At 40.7% G+C, this 13,409-nt stretch overlaps 1 protein-coding gene across 4 annotated transcripts in view; it reads right to left on the reverse strand.

Annotated features, from left to right (window-relative positions):
- Window positions 1-13,409, reverse strand: part of SYTL4 (synaptotagmin like 4) — a 72,319-nt gene that overhangs the window by 10,595 nt on the left and 48,315 nt on the right. For all 4 annotated transcript variants that reach the window (XM_017891289.1, XM_017891290.1, XM_017891287.1 and 1 more), the window contains 8 exons: window positions 6,193-6,294; window positions 5,648-5,723; window positions 5,155-5,245; window positions 4,942-5,045; window positions 3,376-3,471; window positions 2,078-2,256; window positions 1,690-1,792; window positions 1,007-1,168 (listed from right to left, as the gene is read on the reverse strand). In XM_017891289.1, coding sequence (XP_017746778.1) covers window positions 1,007-1,168; window positions 1,690-1,792; window positions 2,078-2,256; window positions 3,376-3,471; window positions 4,942-5,045; window positions 5,155-5,245; window positions 5,648-5,723; window positions 6,193-6,294 — 913 coding nt within the window. The remainder of the gene's footprint in view (window positions 1-1,006; window positions 1,169-1,689; window positions 1,793-2,077; window positions 2,257-3,375; window positions 3,472-4,941; window positions 5,046-5,154; window positions 5,246-5,647; window positions 5,724-6,192; window positions 6,295-13,409) is intronic.

Below are 13,409 nucleotides of genomic sequence, written 5' to 3' on the forward strand. Positions count from 1 at the left end.
CCCAGCCATAAAAAATTTCTAGAAGGATACACAAGTAGCGTTAACACTGGTTATTTCTAAGGAATGGAACCTACTTTCCTTTTAATATACTTTATGTTGTTTTAGTTTCGAACCATGTGTACATAAGTCCTTTTTTGCTTAATTTTCTTAATATGGTAAAAAGTTCAAATGCTTAAAAAGGGGATATAGAGAAAACTAAATATTCCTTCTACCTCAGTCTCCATTCCTAGAGGCAGCCACTATGACTAGTTTCTCATCTAACTTCCCAAGGATAGTCTATGGACCATGTAAAACCATCCCACATTTAAAACGCTAGTGTAAAAAAAATTAAAGATGAACTTTGTCATGTCATTGTATAGTTCTGATAATCAAGAAGTTGCTGAATAAGTCCTCTGTTTTAGCAGTTTCTTCTTAGCCAGATGATTTCCCTACATTATTTTATAAGTTAAGGGACTCATCTAGTTGGCCAGTGACAGAACCAGGATTCCAATACAGGTCTACACTCAGATCCCAGGCATGATTATGCCATACTGCTACACTCTGGCCCGAGGTACCATCTCCAAAGTAATATTTCCCTGGCCTCTGTAACCAAGAGCATAGCAATTGGAGCTCCATGAATTGCTTTACTTCCCATTTGGAAGTAAAGCAGTGGCTTGGCAAAAGGATACAGATTAGGATATACACAGAAGGTTAGCTTGGAGAAAAGGTGCGAGTTAGGATGTTAGGATACACCCAGATTCTGAAAGGTTAGGAGGCAAAGCTTGGTACACATATGAAAATTTTTTCAAAGCAACACCATGGCTTCATACTTTGCCTGGTTTACACAGAACTCACACTTGATATACAAATGCCTCTGAAATTGCTGTCAAACTCAGAAACAGCAGCAGGGGGCACTAGAACTCCAGAGAAGACTACAGTCAAAGCCGCTACCAACATAGACCAGCAGAGGCTACTGCAGACAATTCTACCTCAGATCCAAACTGCAGGAGTTGTTAAAGCAGACTACCTTTCCATGTAAAGGGAGGCAATGATCCAGTTTCTTATCAAGCTTCCAGGAATCCATCTGGATCTCTGCCTCTCCAAGGAAAGTGTTTCTGCCAAAACGGCCATGATGCCAAACTGAGAACTGCAGGGTCCTCTGGGTCAGGAGAGATTCTGGGATCTCATACTGTGAAGGGGAAGTAGAAGCCCAAGATGATTAGTTTCAGGTAATTCTTCAGACAAGATTATTGCAAAACCTGAGCAACCATTCCTGAAGTCACTAGTCCTGAATACCAAATTACTTTATATTCCCTAAGCACTTTGAGTTTCCTGACTCAAAGCCTCAACTTAACCCATTTTATAAAACCTACCATATTCCATAGAAGGACCTGGAAAATTAATTTTTTCTTGAGTGGATAACACTGGATCGTCCAAAAACAACTGCCAAGGAGACTCCTTATCTCAAATGTCTTTTTAAAATGAGATTTGTGGTCATGCGAATCTCCAACTTCACAACAATCCAGGAAAGGCAGATCGCCTTTGTTCTCTTCACTGGGAGTTCAGGATGTGAACAGATACCCAACGTATCCTCAGACACAGATATGGCCCACTGAAATCCGTGTCACCTGGCCATGTTGCAGAGGAATAGCTACAGCTTAGGGCACAAGACAGAACAAGTTCTCCTACCCTTGGGGTCTAGATACTTACCCTGAGGGTCTCATCATATAGTGGATTAATGGTGTCCCGCTTGATGCTGGTTTTTCTTTTTCCTTGGCGGGACTTGTCAGGCAGAAGGTAAGTCTTCACATATCTAGAAACCAAAGAGAGTACTGAGTAATTTGCTGGCCTTTCTCAAGCCTGCTTTTCACTTTCCTGCTCTCCATATAAATATGCCATGGTGACATGTGATGACAAAAAAGTCACCTCAAGCCCTCTTAGACATGCCATTCTTGCTTTTTCCCAATCCTGGTTCTTTTCCTACATCACACCTCCCTGCTCCCCCAGAAACGGATAAGCTCTATTCAAGAGTGCCCAGAAAGACGCCGGGGTCTGGTCTCTGGTCTCAGAGCATCAGTCAGGTTCCAGAAGCACTCACGGGTTAGAGCGCTTCTTGGCTTCATCAGCATAGGCCAGCTGATGGCACTCCTTCACATGGACAACCAGACTCTGGGTTTGCTGCTCATACTTCAGGGAAAAGGCAATCCTGCCAGTCACAAAGATGTTCCCGAAATCACCAGCTTCACTGTAGATGCTCATCATGCTGCCGATCGTACTCTGAAGATAAAGCACCCACGAACATCTGGGGAAGGCACACTCCCCCGCCCACATTACTCACATCTTCCACATTACTCACATCTTCCCTCATGATAAAGCCACAGTCACTCAACAGAAGTTTCAGAAGCCCCTGCAACAAGCCAGTGCTGCTGACATTCCTTGACCCAGAGGGTAAGAGAGAACTACCAGCACTTACAATGAATAAATCAGCTCATGGCTCACCTACCTCTTAGCTTCTCTTCCTCTCCTCTTTTTAGAAATTTTAGTGTTCATTTTCACCTGCCCCAGGAGGTGGGCAGGGAGCAGAGGCAAGGCGCAGGTAAGTCCATTTGGGGAATGCGTTATATACACTAAAACACCAGCTAGAAGGGGGCTAGTCACTAACTAAAACAAAGTGCCTTAATTATCTGTGGGTTTCTCTTATCCACCTTATGTCTATCAGGGTCTATAGAGAAAAGAGATTTGGCCAGAATTGGAAGTGAGTGGGAGGGAGGAAACCCCACCAGAAGTGAAAAGGCACCTTCCTCTCTGGCAGTAATCGGTCATGCGAGCTGACATTCTCTTCCCATGTGTGAGTGTGAACAAATTCTGTTCACCCTTGTTCCTATTTCCCTAAATATCAATCTTCATGCTTATGACAGAACCAGGTCCTGATTCTTAAATGTTCCTTTAACTGCATTATCCTGACTGGTATTACTACTTGTTAACCACACCCTGATGTCGATTAACCCTGCCAGAGCCCCTTTCATGACAGTCACTTTCCTTTAATGTTGAGAATTTGGAATGGGCTATGATGAAGAAATCTGATCTTGCTCACTTCATAGCCTGGGTACCCCTTCAGAGAATAAGTTAAGGTTATTGTTCACAAAGCTGTGAGGAAAAATGTCCCAAGCCTTAATTATCTAATGTAATAATCTCCAGGTGGGGACTCAGGAAGTCACCTAGATGTACACTAAGCACCTATAGTCTAAACTGAGGATAGGAACAAACAAATGATCTTACTTACCTGAAAAGAGTGACTAGGATGGTTTCCCCAGGTTCTGAGTCTGCTCTCAGGAGGTGCTTCTTTTCTTCCTAGTACCCCAACATGCCTGTAACCACAGATCTAATAGAACTTACCATGGAGGAACCACTTTGCATGCTGCTTCTGGCTAGCTTCTGGCGATGTAACTTCACTAGGTGGTCAATGTCTTCTTCTTCTTCCTCCTCCTCTTCCTGGAACAATAAATATAGATTCAGAGTTAATAAAAGAAAAACTTTTCTTTAGCTTCAGAGAATAATATCTTTCCTTTAAAGCTCCGAGTTGCCATGTGTATGCATATGCACACATACTTCTTTTTTTTCTTTTTTTCTTTTTTTTTTTTTTTTTGAGACGAAGTCCCACTCTTGTTGCCCAGGCTGGAGTGCAATGGCGCAATCTCAGTTCACCACAACCTCTGCCTCCTGGGTTCAAGAAATTCTCCCTGCCTCAGCCTCCAGAGTAGCTGGGATTACAGGCACCTGCCACCACAACCGGCTAATTTGTGTATTTTTAGTAGAAACGGGGTTTCTCCATGTTGGCCAGGCTGGTCTCGAACTCCTGACCTCAGGTGATCCACCTGCCTCAGCCTCCCAAAGTGCTGACATCACAGCCGTGAGCCACCATGCCCAGCCTCATATCCTTCTTTTTACATGTCTTCCCATTTCAGGGTTCCCAGCTCTATTCCAACCATCCTTCTCATATCTCAAAAGAATAAGATAAGAATATTTAATGTTTTTCATATAAGCTATAACTCTTTTCCATTTGACTTTCCCCAACCCTCTTTACATTTTAATCAAAAGAAGTATTTATTTGAGCCCCAGCCATATATCCAGCAATTTATTAGAAACTAAAAGAGATGGCCAGGTGTGGTGGCTCACGCCTGTAATTCCAGCACTTTGAGAGGCAGAGGCGGGCAGATCACTTGAGCCCAGGAGTTTGAGACCAGGCTGGGAAATACAGTGAGACCCCCATCTCTCAAAAAAAAAAAAAAAAAAAAAAAGTAGCCGGGTATGATGGTTCACACCTATAGTCCCAGCTACTCAGGAGGCTGAGGTGGGAGGATAGCTTGAGCTCAGGAGTTCAACGTGGCACTGAGCTATAATTGTGCTACTACACTCCAGTCTGGGCAATAGAGTGAGATGCTCTCTCTTAAAAAAAAAAAAAAAAAAAAAAAAAAAAATGGGAGGCCGAGGCAGATGGATCACCTGAGGTCAGGAGTTTGCGACCAGCCTGGGTCGCCTGGCCAACATGGTGAAACCCCATCTCTACTAAAAATATAAAAAATTACCCGGGCATGGTGGCACACACCTGTAATCCCAGCTACTCAGGAGGCTGAGACAGGAGAATTGCTTGAACCCAGAAGGTGGAAGTTGCAGTGAGCCAAAATCGTGCCATTGCACTCCAGCCTGAGAAACAAGAGCGAAACCCCATCTCAAAAAAAAAAAAAGAGAGAGAAAAAGAAAACAGAAAAAAAAAAGAGCAAAGACAGTCCTTTCCTTTAAGCAAATCAGGAACCAGATTTACTTTAGAAACTTGGGGTATCAAGTTTCATGTTGCCTTTTCCTAAATAATTAAATAGGTTGATTGAGAATATCAGGTACTAAAGCCAACTCCAGATAAGTAAAATTTCATGTAGTGACCAAGTAAAATATAAGGGCACCTACCATATCCACATTGAGGCCTGGGACGGATTTGCTTCTGTCTCCCAAGGAGCCACTTTCATGTCCCACATCTTCTGGGCGAAGATCTATCACAGATTTAGTGTACTCTGAGGGGAAGACCAAAAAAACCAAATCAAAGAGACTTATTCATACCAAGAGCCCATCAAGGGTACTCAGAACTTCAGTCCCAAAAGACCAGTAAGGGAAACCAGTTACCTGAAGGCCTGAGGATTTTTCTGGTGTTCTTCTTAAATATCATCTCACCCTCATCCACAAATACCACATTTTGACCTCCAGGCTGAGTTTCCTAGGAAGGAACAAGGGCAAGAAAATGGAAAAGGACAGATGGATAGGAAGAAGGAGTGAGTAAGGAATGACAGTCTTAAGAAGAATAAGGCTCAGATTTTCACTAAACTATGACAAACTTAAAGGAAAGATTAAATGCCTAGAAATAGTACAAAACATATTTTCTCACACATTTCAACCAAAACTTTAGAAAATGCTCCCAAATGAATCTGAACTGAAATTTGTTTAGTTGAAAGTCCTGATTTAAATTCTGCCTAAGAGAATGGAGGGAGGGAGGGAGGGAAGAAAGAGGAAGAGAAGAGTGAGGGGGAGGGAGGGAGGGAAAGATGGAGGGAGACAGGGAGGTGAAGGAGGAAGGGAAGGAAGGGAGGGGAGGAAGGTGGCTCAATAACCTGAAACTTACCTTTTCTACTTGAGATTTGGGAGCAGACATCTTCTTCCATTCTGGAAAGAGGCCAGATTTATCCAGAGAGTCTCTCCTGGAGGTAGATTCAGAAGTTATAACTAAGTCACCTCCTACCCTTCCCCTTCTACCCAGGAATCAAAGCTCTACAGAAGGAGAGCCAGTGGCTTGGGTCATCGTAATAACCAAATTCAGAAGGTACACTTCGCATGTGATTTACCTGGAAGGAATGCAGAAGATCAGAGAGGCAACTTTGCACAAACACAAACACTCATACCCTCATTCTTAAGGGACAGCAGCATCAGTTGCTACTGGGCTAAGAAGAATACTCCAAGGTACTGGGGGAACTGACTAGGGATGCCAATATGTTCCAAGAAGCTGTGCTCAGAGCCAAATAGGTAGACGTGCTACTTAAAAGACTTCTGGTGAGGACACAGAAAATACTTCGTTCAACTTCCTGAGGACAGAAGTCAGGAACACTGATGCTGCAGAACAAAATCACAACTTGGGTTTAGAGGAGATGAGGGAAATGGGGGGAACCCTACCTGGAGGTGCTATCCGAGTCAGCTGTGAAGCTATCCAGACTCTCACTCTCAGCTTCCAATGCACTCTTTGCACTTTTCAGCTTTGGCACTTCAAATAGCACACTAGAATAAAACCAAGAGCCAATATTGAAAGGAAGCAGGTTCTCCTGCCTCTAGTCAGGCCTCTTTCCAATCCATTCACAATCGTAGCCTGAGTGATCTTTCTAAAATAAATATAAGTATACTTTAAACATATAATAAATTAATTAATTAAGAAATAGGGTCTCACAATGCTGCCCAGGCTGGAGTACTATGGCTATTCACAGGTACCATCATAGTACACAACTCTCTAACTCCTAGGCTCAAGCAATCTTGCTGCCTCAGCCTTCTGAGTAGCTGGGAGTACAGGCATGTACCATGGTGCCCAGCTGGGTATACTTTTTTGTTTTTTGTTTTTGAGACAGAGTCTCGCTGTGTCTCCCAGACTGGAGTGCAGTGGCACGATCTCGGCTCACTGCGAGCTCTGCCTCCTGGGTTCATGCCATTCTCCTGCTTCAGCCTCCAGAGTAGCTGGGACTACAGGTGCCCAACGCCCGGCTAATTTTTTTGTATTTTTAGTAGAGACACGGTTTCACCGTGTTAGCCAGGTTGGTCTCAATCTCCTGACCTCGTGATCCGCCTGCCTTGGCCTCCCAAAGTACTGGGATTACAGGCATGAGCCACTGCACCCGGCCCTGAGTATACTTTTAAAACTCTTCAGTGGTTCCCCATTGCTGTTGGGATTTAGCTGAAACTCCTTAGCATGGCAAAAAAAATCCTCATGATTTGGCCCCTGCTCACCCTCTCCAGCCTCATCTTTCACCCCCTACTCCTCCTCAAGCTTTATATTTTAGAAAGACAAAGTTATTTTGTTTCTCTGAATATCCTGAAGCTCTCCATCTTCCCTCTTTTATCTGCCTAAGATATTCTTTTCACAATGGCCACTTTTCTTCACCTGGCTCAATCTACTCCTTCTTCAGGTCTCTCCTTATATGTTAATTCCTCCAGATCTCTCTAGCCACGCCCCCATCCTAAGTCTGGATTAGTAACCTTCCTCTGCGCTCCCACAGCATCCTAATTTCTTAGTAACAGTCACCACATATGTAACTATTTATGTATTTTAAACAAATGATTTAATTGGTTCAATAATTTAAACAAATTAAAGTCTTTCTCCTCCATTCGGCAAAGTTCCCTAAGATCAGTGACCACCTATCTTATTTACTAATGTGTTCCCAGTGCCTTGAAAAGACACTAGCATAGAGTACGCACTCAAGAATTTTTATTGACTGAATCACTGAATAAATGTCCTCAGTGGGACTGAGATATATCCATAAATAAGCAGTATGTCTAGAAGACAGTATTCAGGTGACCAGAATTCTTTTTTTTAGCTTAATCGCCTTAATGATGGATGACTCTGGGCATTCAAAACACCAGTTCTTATCTTTCAAAGGAAGGACACCATTCCTGGGCCCCTTACCTCAAAGAATTAGTGAGAGCAGCAGGAAAAGGGAGAAAAAAATTCATTCTTCCTCAAATATCTCAAGTAACTTCCCTTGGCTCCCAGGACACCACATTCTCCTGGTTTCCTCCTCCAACCTCACTGGTTGCTGCTTCTCAGTCTCCTTTGCTAGTCCTGCCTCCTCCCATAGACCTCTAATATTTAGATTATGTCCAAACTTCTTCCTCGGGCTGCTCCTCCTCTCTATCTAGAATTATTCCTAAATGATCTCATCTAGTCTCATAGCTTTAAATATCCTCAATAAACTAATAACTCAAATATATGTATTTTTACTTATTTTTTATGTTTTTTGAGATGAAGTCTCTGTCACCCAGGCTGGAACGCAGTGGCACGATCTCGGCTCACTACAACCTCTACCTCCTGGGTTCAAGCGATCTCCTGCCTCAGCCTCTTGAGTAACTGGGATTACAGGCTTGTGCCACCATGCCTGGCTAATTTTTGTATTTTTAGTAGAGACAAGGTTTCACCATGTTGGCCAGGCTGGTCTTGAACTCCTGACCTCAGGTGATCCATCTGCCTCAGCCTCCCAAAGTGCTGGGATTACAGGTGTAAGCCATCATGCCCGGCCTCAAATTTATCTCTTACTCAAACTCCAGACTTGTTTTCCCAATGGCCTACTCAATGTCTCCACGTGGATGTCTCAAACACAGCAAGCCCAAAACCAAAGCCCTAATCTTCCCCCAAAACTGCTCTTTGCTCTGTCTCATCAAATGGCAATTCCCTTCTTTCATCTCTCAAGTCAAAAATGCTAAAATTCGTCTGTTATTCCTCTTTTTCTCACAATACAAATCAAATCTTTCAGCAAATCCTCTTCAGTGTATACCTAGACTCTGATCTGTTCTCACTGCTCCACTGCCATTACTCTGGTCCAAACCACCATCATCTAGCTCTTGGATGGTTGCAGTAGCCTCCTAACTAATCCTGCTTCTTCCCTTGGCTTTGGCTTTCCCTCAACAGCCAAAATGAGCTTTTCAGACATAGAACTATCATATGACCCAGCAATTCCACTCCTGGATACCTATCCAACAGAACTGAACAATATATATCCACACAAAAATGTTACATGAATGTTCATAGCAGCATTATTCCTAATAGCCAAAAGGTGAAAATGCCCTAAATGTCCATCAATGCATGACTAGACAAACAAAATGTGGTACATTCATATAATGGATTATTCATCAATAAAAGACAATGAAATTCTGATACATGCTACAACATGGATGAACTTTGAAATCATTATGCTAATTGAAAGAAGCCAAACACAAAAGGCCACATATTGCATTACTGTATTTATATGAAATGTCTAGATTAGGTAAATCCATCGAGACAGAAAGCAGATTAGGGGCTGGGGTAAATGGAGGTGACTACTTAATGGCTATCGGGTTTCTATTTGGGATGGTGAAAATGTTCTGAAATTAGATCATGGTGATGGTTGCACAACATTCTGAAGGTACTAACAATCACAGAACTTTATACTTTAAAATCGGTAAAATGATTTTATGTTATGTAAATTTTACCTCCATTTTTTAAAAGAAGACAAAATAAGGCTGTGTCCCTCAGAGCCATCCTTCTTACTTGGAGTAAAAGACAGAATGCTTACAAGTGCCACCAAAGTCTTAACATGATCTGCTTCTCACCCCATCTCTGTCCTCATCTCCTTCCTCAGCCTCTCTTGCTCACTCAGTTTCAGATTACTCAAAAGTGCCAAACAAAAACTCACCCTAGGATCTTTATACCTCCTTCTTTCCCTATCTACATGCTCTTCCCCCAGATACCCTAAGGGTTTGCTCCCTCATTTGTTTCATATCTTTGCTCAAATGTTACCTTGTTAAGACTTGCCCTGGCTATCCTAAAGAAAACAGTATATGTACACACATTCATTCCTGGCACTCCTTATACCTTTGGTCTACTTCATTTTCTCCACAGCACTTGTCAACGTCTGAAATACCATACATTTACTTGACTATCTGTTTATCTCCCACCCCAGAAATCTAAGCCCCACAAACAAGGGGCCTTGTATTCACCAGTGTATCTCAGGGTCTAAAACAATGCCTGACACATAGTAGGCATTCATAGATATTTGTCAAACAAACAAACAAATAGATGCACAAAGAATGAAGTAACCAAAATATATAATGTCTTAGCCAGTAACGAATAAACTCTCCAAGTTGGCACATGATGTTTGAAACAGTTCTGTGAAAACAGACAGCAGGGTTGAAATCCTAGGACTTGCAAGAGGTGAAATATCAGTCATTCCTTGGGGGTTATACCTGATATAAATGATGAATTGATGGGTGCTGACGAGTTGATGGGTGCAGCACACCAACATGGCACAAGTATACATATGTAACAAACCTGCACGTTATGCACATGTACCCTAGAACTTAAAGTATAATAAAAATAAAAATAAAAAAAAAGATATATTAGCTGTATGGTATAAGATACAGCAGAGGGGCTTGATTTCACTTTTTACTTCAGAATTGTCCTTTTTCCCCTTTTGCCCCCAACCCCACCCCCACCAAAAAAACCCAAGCAGAACCATTCCTCCAGCAAGGTACTTTTAACGATGGTCCATGGAGAGTGTTTTTTGCTTGTATTTTTTTCCAAAAGATTAATACATACCAATCCAGAGCTAATACAAACAACCCAAGGGCAAAAAAGCAATTATTTGACATCTGTGCAGTAAAAAATAGACTAAGAGATGGGAGCCCTGGGCTCTAACTATCTGTATGATCTCAGGTAAATCACTTATCCTGCTTTCTTTTCTGCAAAAATAAGGTGGTTGAATTAAATTATCTCTGAGGCTCCATAATTTCATGGGAAAGATCATTTATGGTCACTTAATCTGTTTTCATGTTTAGGATAAATAAGAGTCTTCTGGGTCCAATGAGACAAGAGATCACAGACAACCAGAAGCAGTAGGTTTCAGAAATTACATTCTGACTGATGATGTCAGATGTGTTAATCAGGTTCAGCAAATAAAAGCCATTCTTATCCTTAACTCACAAAGAAAAAAGGGGGCTCATCACCTGGAACAGATGAGTCACTCACCCAAGGCTGTGTAGATAAAAATCACAGTCCATATATACAATGAAACATCATACAGATGTCAAAAGAATGAAACAGATCCTTGGTGCTGACACAGAAAGATGTTCATGTTATATCTTTCTACAATTTTTTTTCTTTTACACTTTGAGTAATAACTGACAAAAATAAGCTGCACATGTTCAAGTGTGCAATGTGACATTCTGACAAATGTAGACATCTGCGAAACTATCACCAGAATTAAGTTAATGAACATATCTATCACTCCCAAAGGTTTCCTCCTGCCCCTTTCTAATCCCTCCCACCCTTCCTGTAAGTGTTGATCTGCTTTCTGTCACTGCTTTCTAGTTTGTATTTTCTAGATTTTTATACAAACAGAACCATATACAGTATGTACTCTTTACTGCTTGGCTTCTTTCACTCAGCATGATTGTTTTGAGATTCATTCATGTTGTTGCATGTATCAATAGTTCATTTTTTCCTCTGCTGAGTAGTATTCCATCATATAAACTAATCGGTTTATCCATTCACCTCCTGATGGACATTTGGTTACTTCCAGTGTTGGGCTATTACAAACAAAGCTGCTATGAACATTCACGTAGAAGTCTTTGTACAAACATATGTTTTCCCTTCTCTTGAGTAAATACCCAGGAATGAAATGACTTAATCACAAGGTAGGTGCACAACAAACTTTTTAAAATACTGCTAACTGCTTTTCAAATTAGCTATGCCATTGTACATTCCCACCAGCAGTGTATAAGAATTCTAGTTGTTTATAATGGCAAGGAGTAAATGTAGAAAAGAAAAAATTTTTTTAAATCCAGTTGTTTTACATCCTCACCAACAATTGGCATGGTTAGTCTTTTTAATTTTAGTCATTCTAGTGGGTATGTAGTAGTATCTTATTGTGATTTTTAGTTCAAATTTATTTAATGACTAAAGATGTTGAGCATCTTTTCATGTGCTTATCTGACATCTCTATACTGTCTTTGGTGAAATGTCTGTTCAAATATTTTGTGCATTTTCTATGCGATTGTCTATATTATTGAGTTTTTACAGCTCTTTTTCTTTTACTTTTTTTCACTTAACATGTATATAGGATCATCCTTTTTTTAAAAATAAGAAATTAAAAACTTAGGAACCCAACCCATATATGTATATTTAGACAGTTTGGTAGTCCACATGCGAAAACTATTCACAACTATTAACGATAATTATCTGGGGAAGAAGCAGTGAGGTTACTGGAGGACTTACTTTATACATTTCTATACTGTTTTTCAACAATCATATGAAACGTGATAGTCATTTCCCTTTGGGTGAGTGAAAGTTTGTGAAAAAAACACACACACCATACAAAAGCTAAAAATTCACGGCCACAACCAAATGAGTCAAAAACAAAGCCTCAAGTCACAGATTTCAAAAAGTCATGCCTATGAAAACAGAAGATTTAATTCAGCAAAGCTCCTTAAGTAATCCCTTCCAATGTAGCAATTTGCAGATTAAGTGAGTGAGTAGTCAAGAAAAACAGAAGTCTTCAAGATTTATAGCCCCAGGTACCACTGTAGAACCCCAACAGAGACAGACAAGACTGCTGCAAAATGTCATCTCCCAGGGCACTGGTATGAGCTAAGGGATTAACCCAGATCTGGGACAGGTAAGCGCTGAACCAGGACATTTAAGAGAATTTCAAGAGACCAAAACTCAGGACCCCAAGTTGCCTTCTGCACCCACCCCTTCAGGTTACAAGGAAAGAAATATAAAAAGCAATATTCAGTCCTTAAACTAAAGTACAGCTGGGAATGGGAAAAAGATAAATTGTTTCAAGTTGAGGTAAGAAGAAGAATTCACATACACTGTATCAGAGGAAACAAAAGATACAGAGAAAACTTCCCATATTAAAGTTGAGTGAAATGAAGTAAAATAGTCTGGCAGATATATAAATAGCCATGGGGTGGAGAGAAATTAAAACAATTTGCAAGATGGATGAAGAACCGAAGAACTGTGTCTGGAGAAGAATTAACCCTAGTAAAACAAGTAGGTTTCATGTGAGTGCTTTACACTACAGGGGAACTAATAATATAAATTCAATAAAGTGCAAGAATTCAAATACAAGATGATAAAACAAAATAAGAGAAAGAAGATTAGAGCAAAGAACAAATCGAAACCTAAATAAGATAATTTACTCAAATAATTAAATTGGAAGCAGCAAAAAGTAAGGAAGGGAAGGGAACAGGGCATGGGAAGGGAAATAAACTGAAAACCAAACTAATAGCATGAAGGAATGGTTTGGGCTAATCACAGTTAGTTGCTTTCACCATTTTTCCTATTCCATTCACTAATAAAAGAAAACGACAAAAATAGAGGATAAGAAAATCCAGTATCTCTGAGGTGGAGAACTTAACTAATAAAACAGAAAGAAAGAGAGTTCAGAGATATGATACAGAAAAATTTTCCAGCAATGAAGAAAGAACTCATCAAGGGTATATCACATATAGGGAAAAATGATACAGAATGATCACCATTGAGTTACAGTCTTGTTAAATTACTAAACTTCAAGAAAAAGAAAAGAAAATTTTCAGGCAAGTCTAATCTCTCTCTCTCTCTCTCTCTCTCTCTCTCTCTCTCTCTCTCTCTC

This window comes from Rhinopithecus bieti, unplaced genomic scaffold (genome assembly GCF_001698545.2).
Source record: "Rhinopithecus bieti isolate Rb0 unplaced genomic scaffold, ASM169854v2 scaffold_21188, whole genome shotgun sequence".
Taxonomy (NCBI): domain Eukaryota; kingdom Metazoa; phylum Chordata; class Mammalia; order Primates; family Cercopithecidae; genus Rhinopithecus; species Rhinopithecus bieti.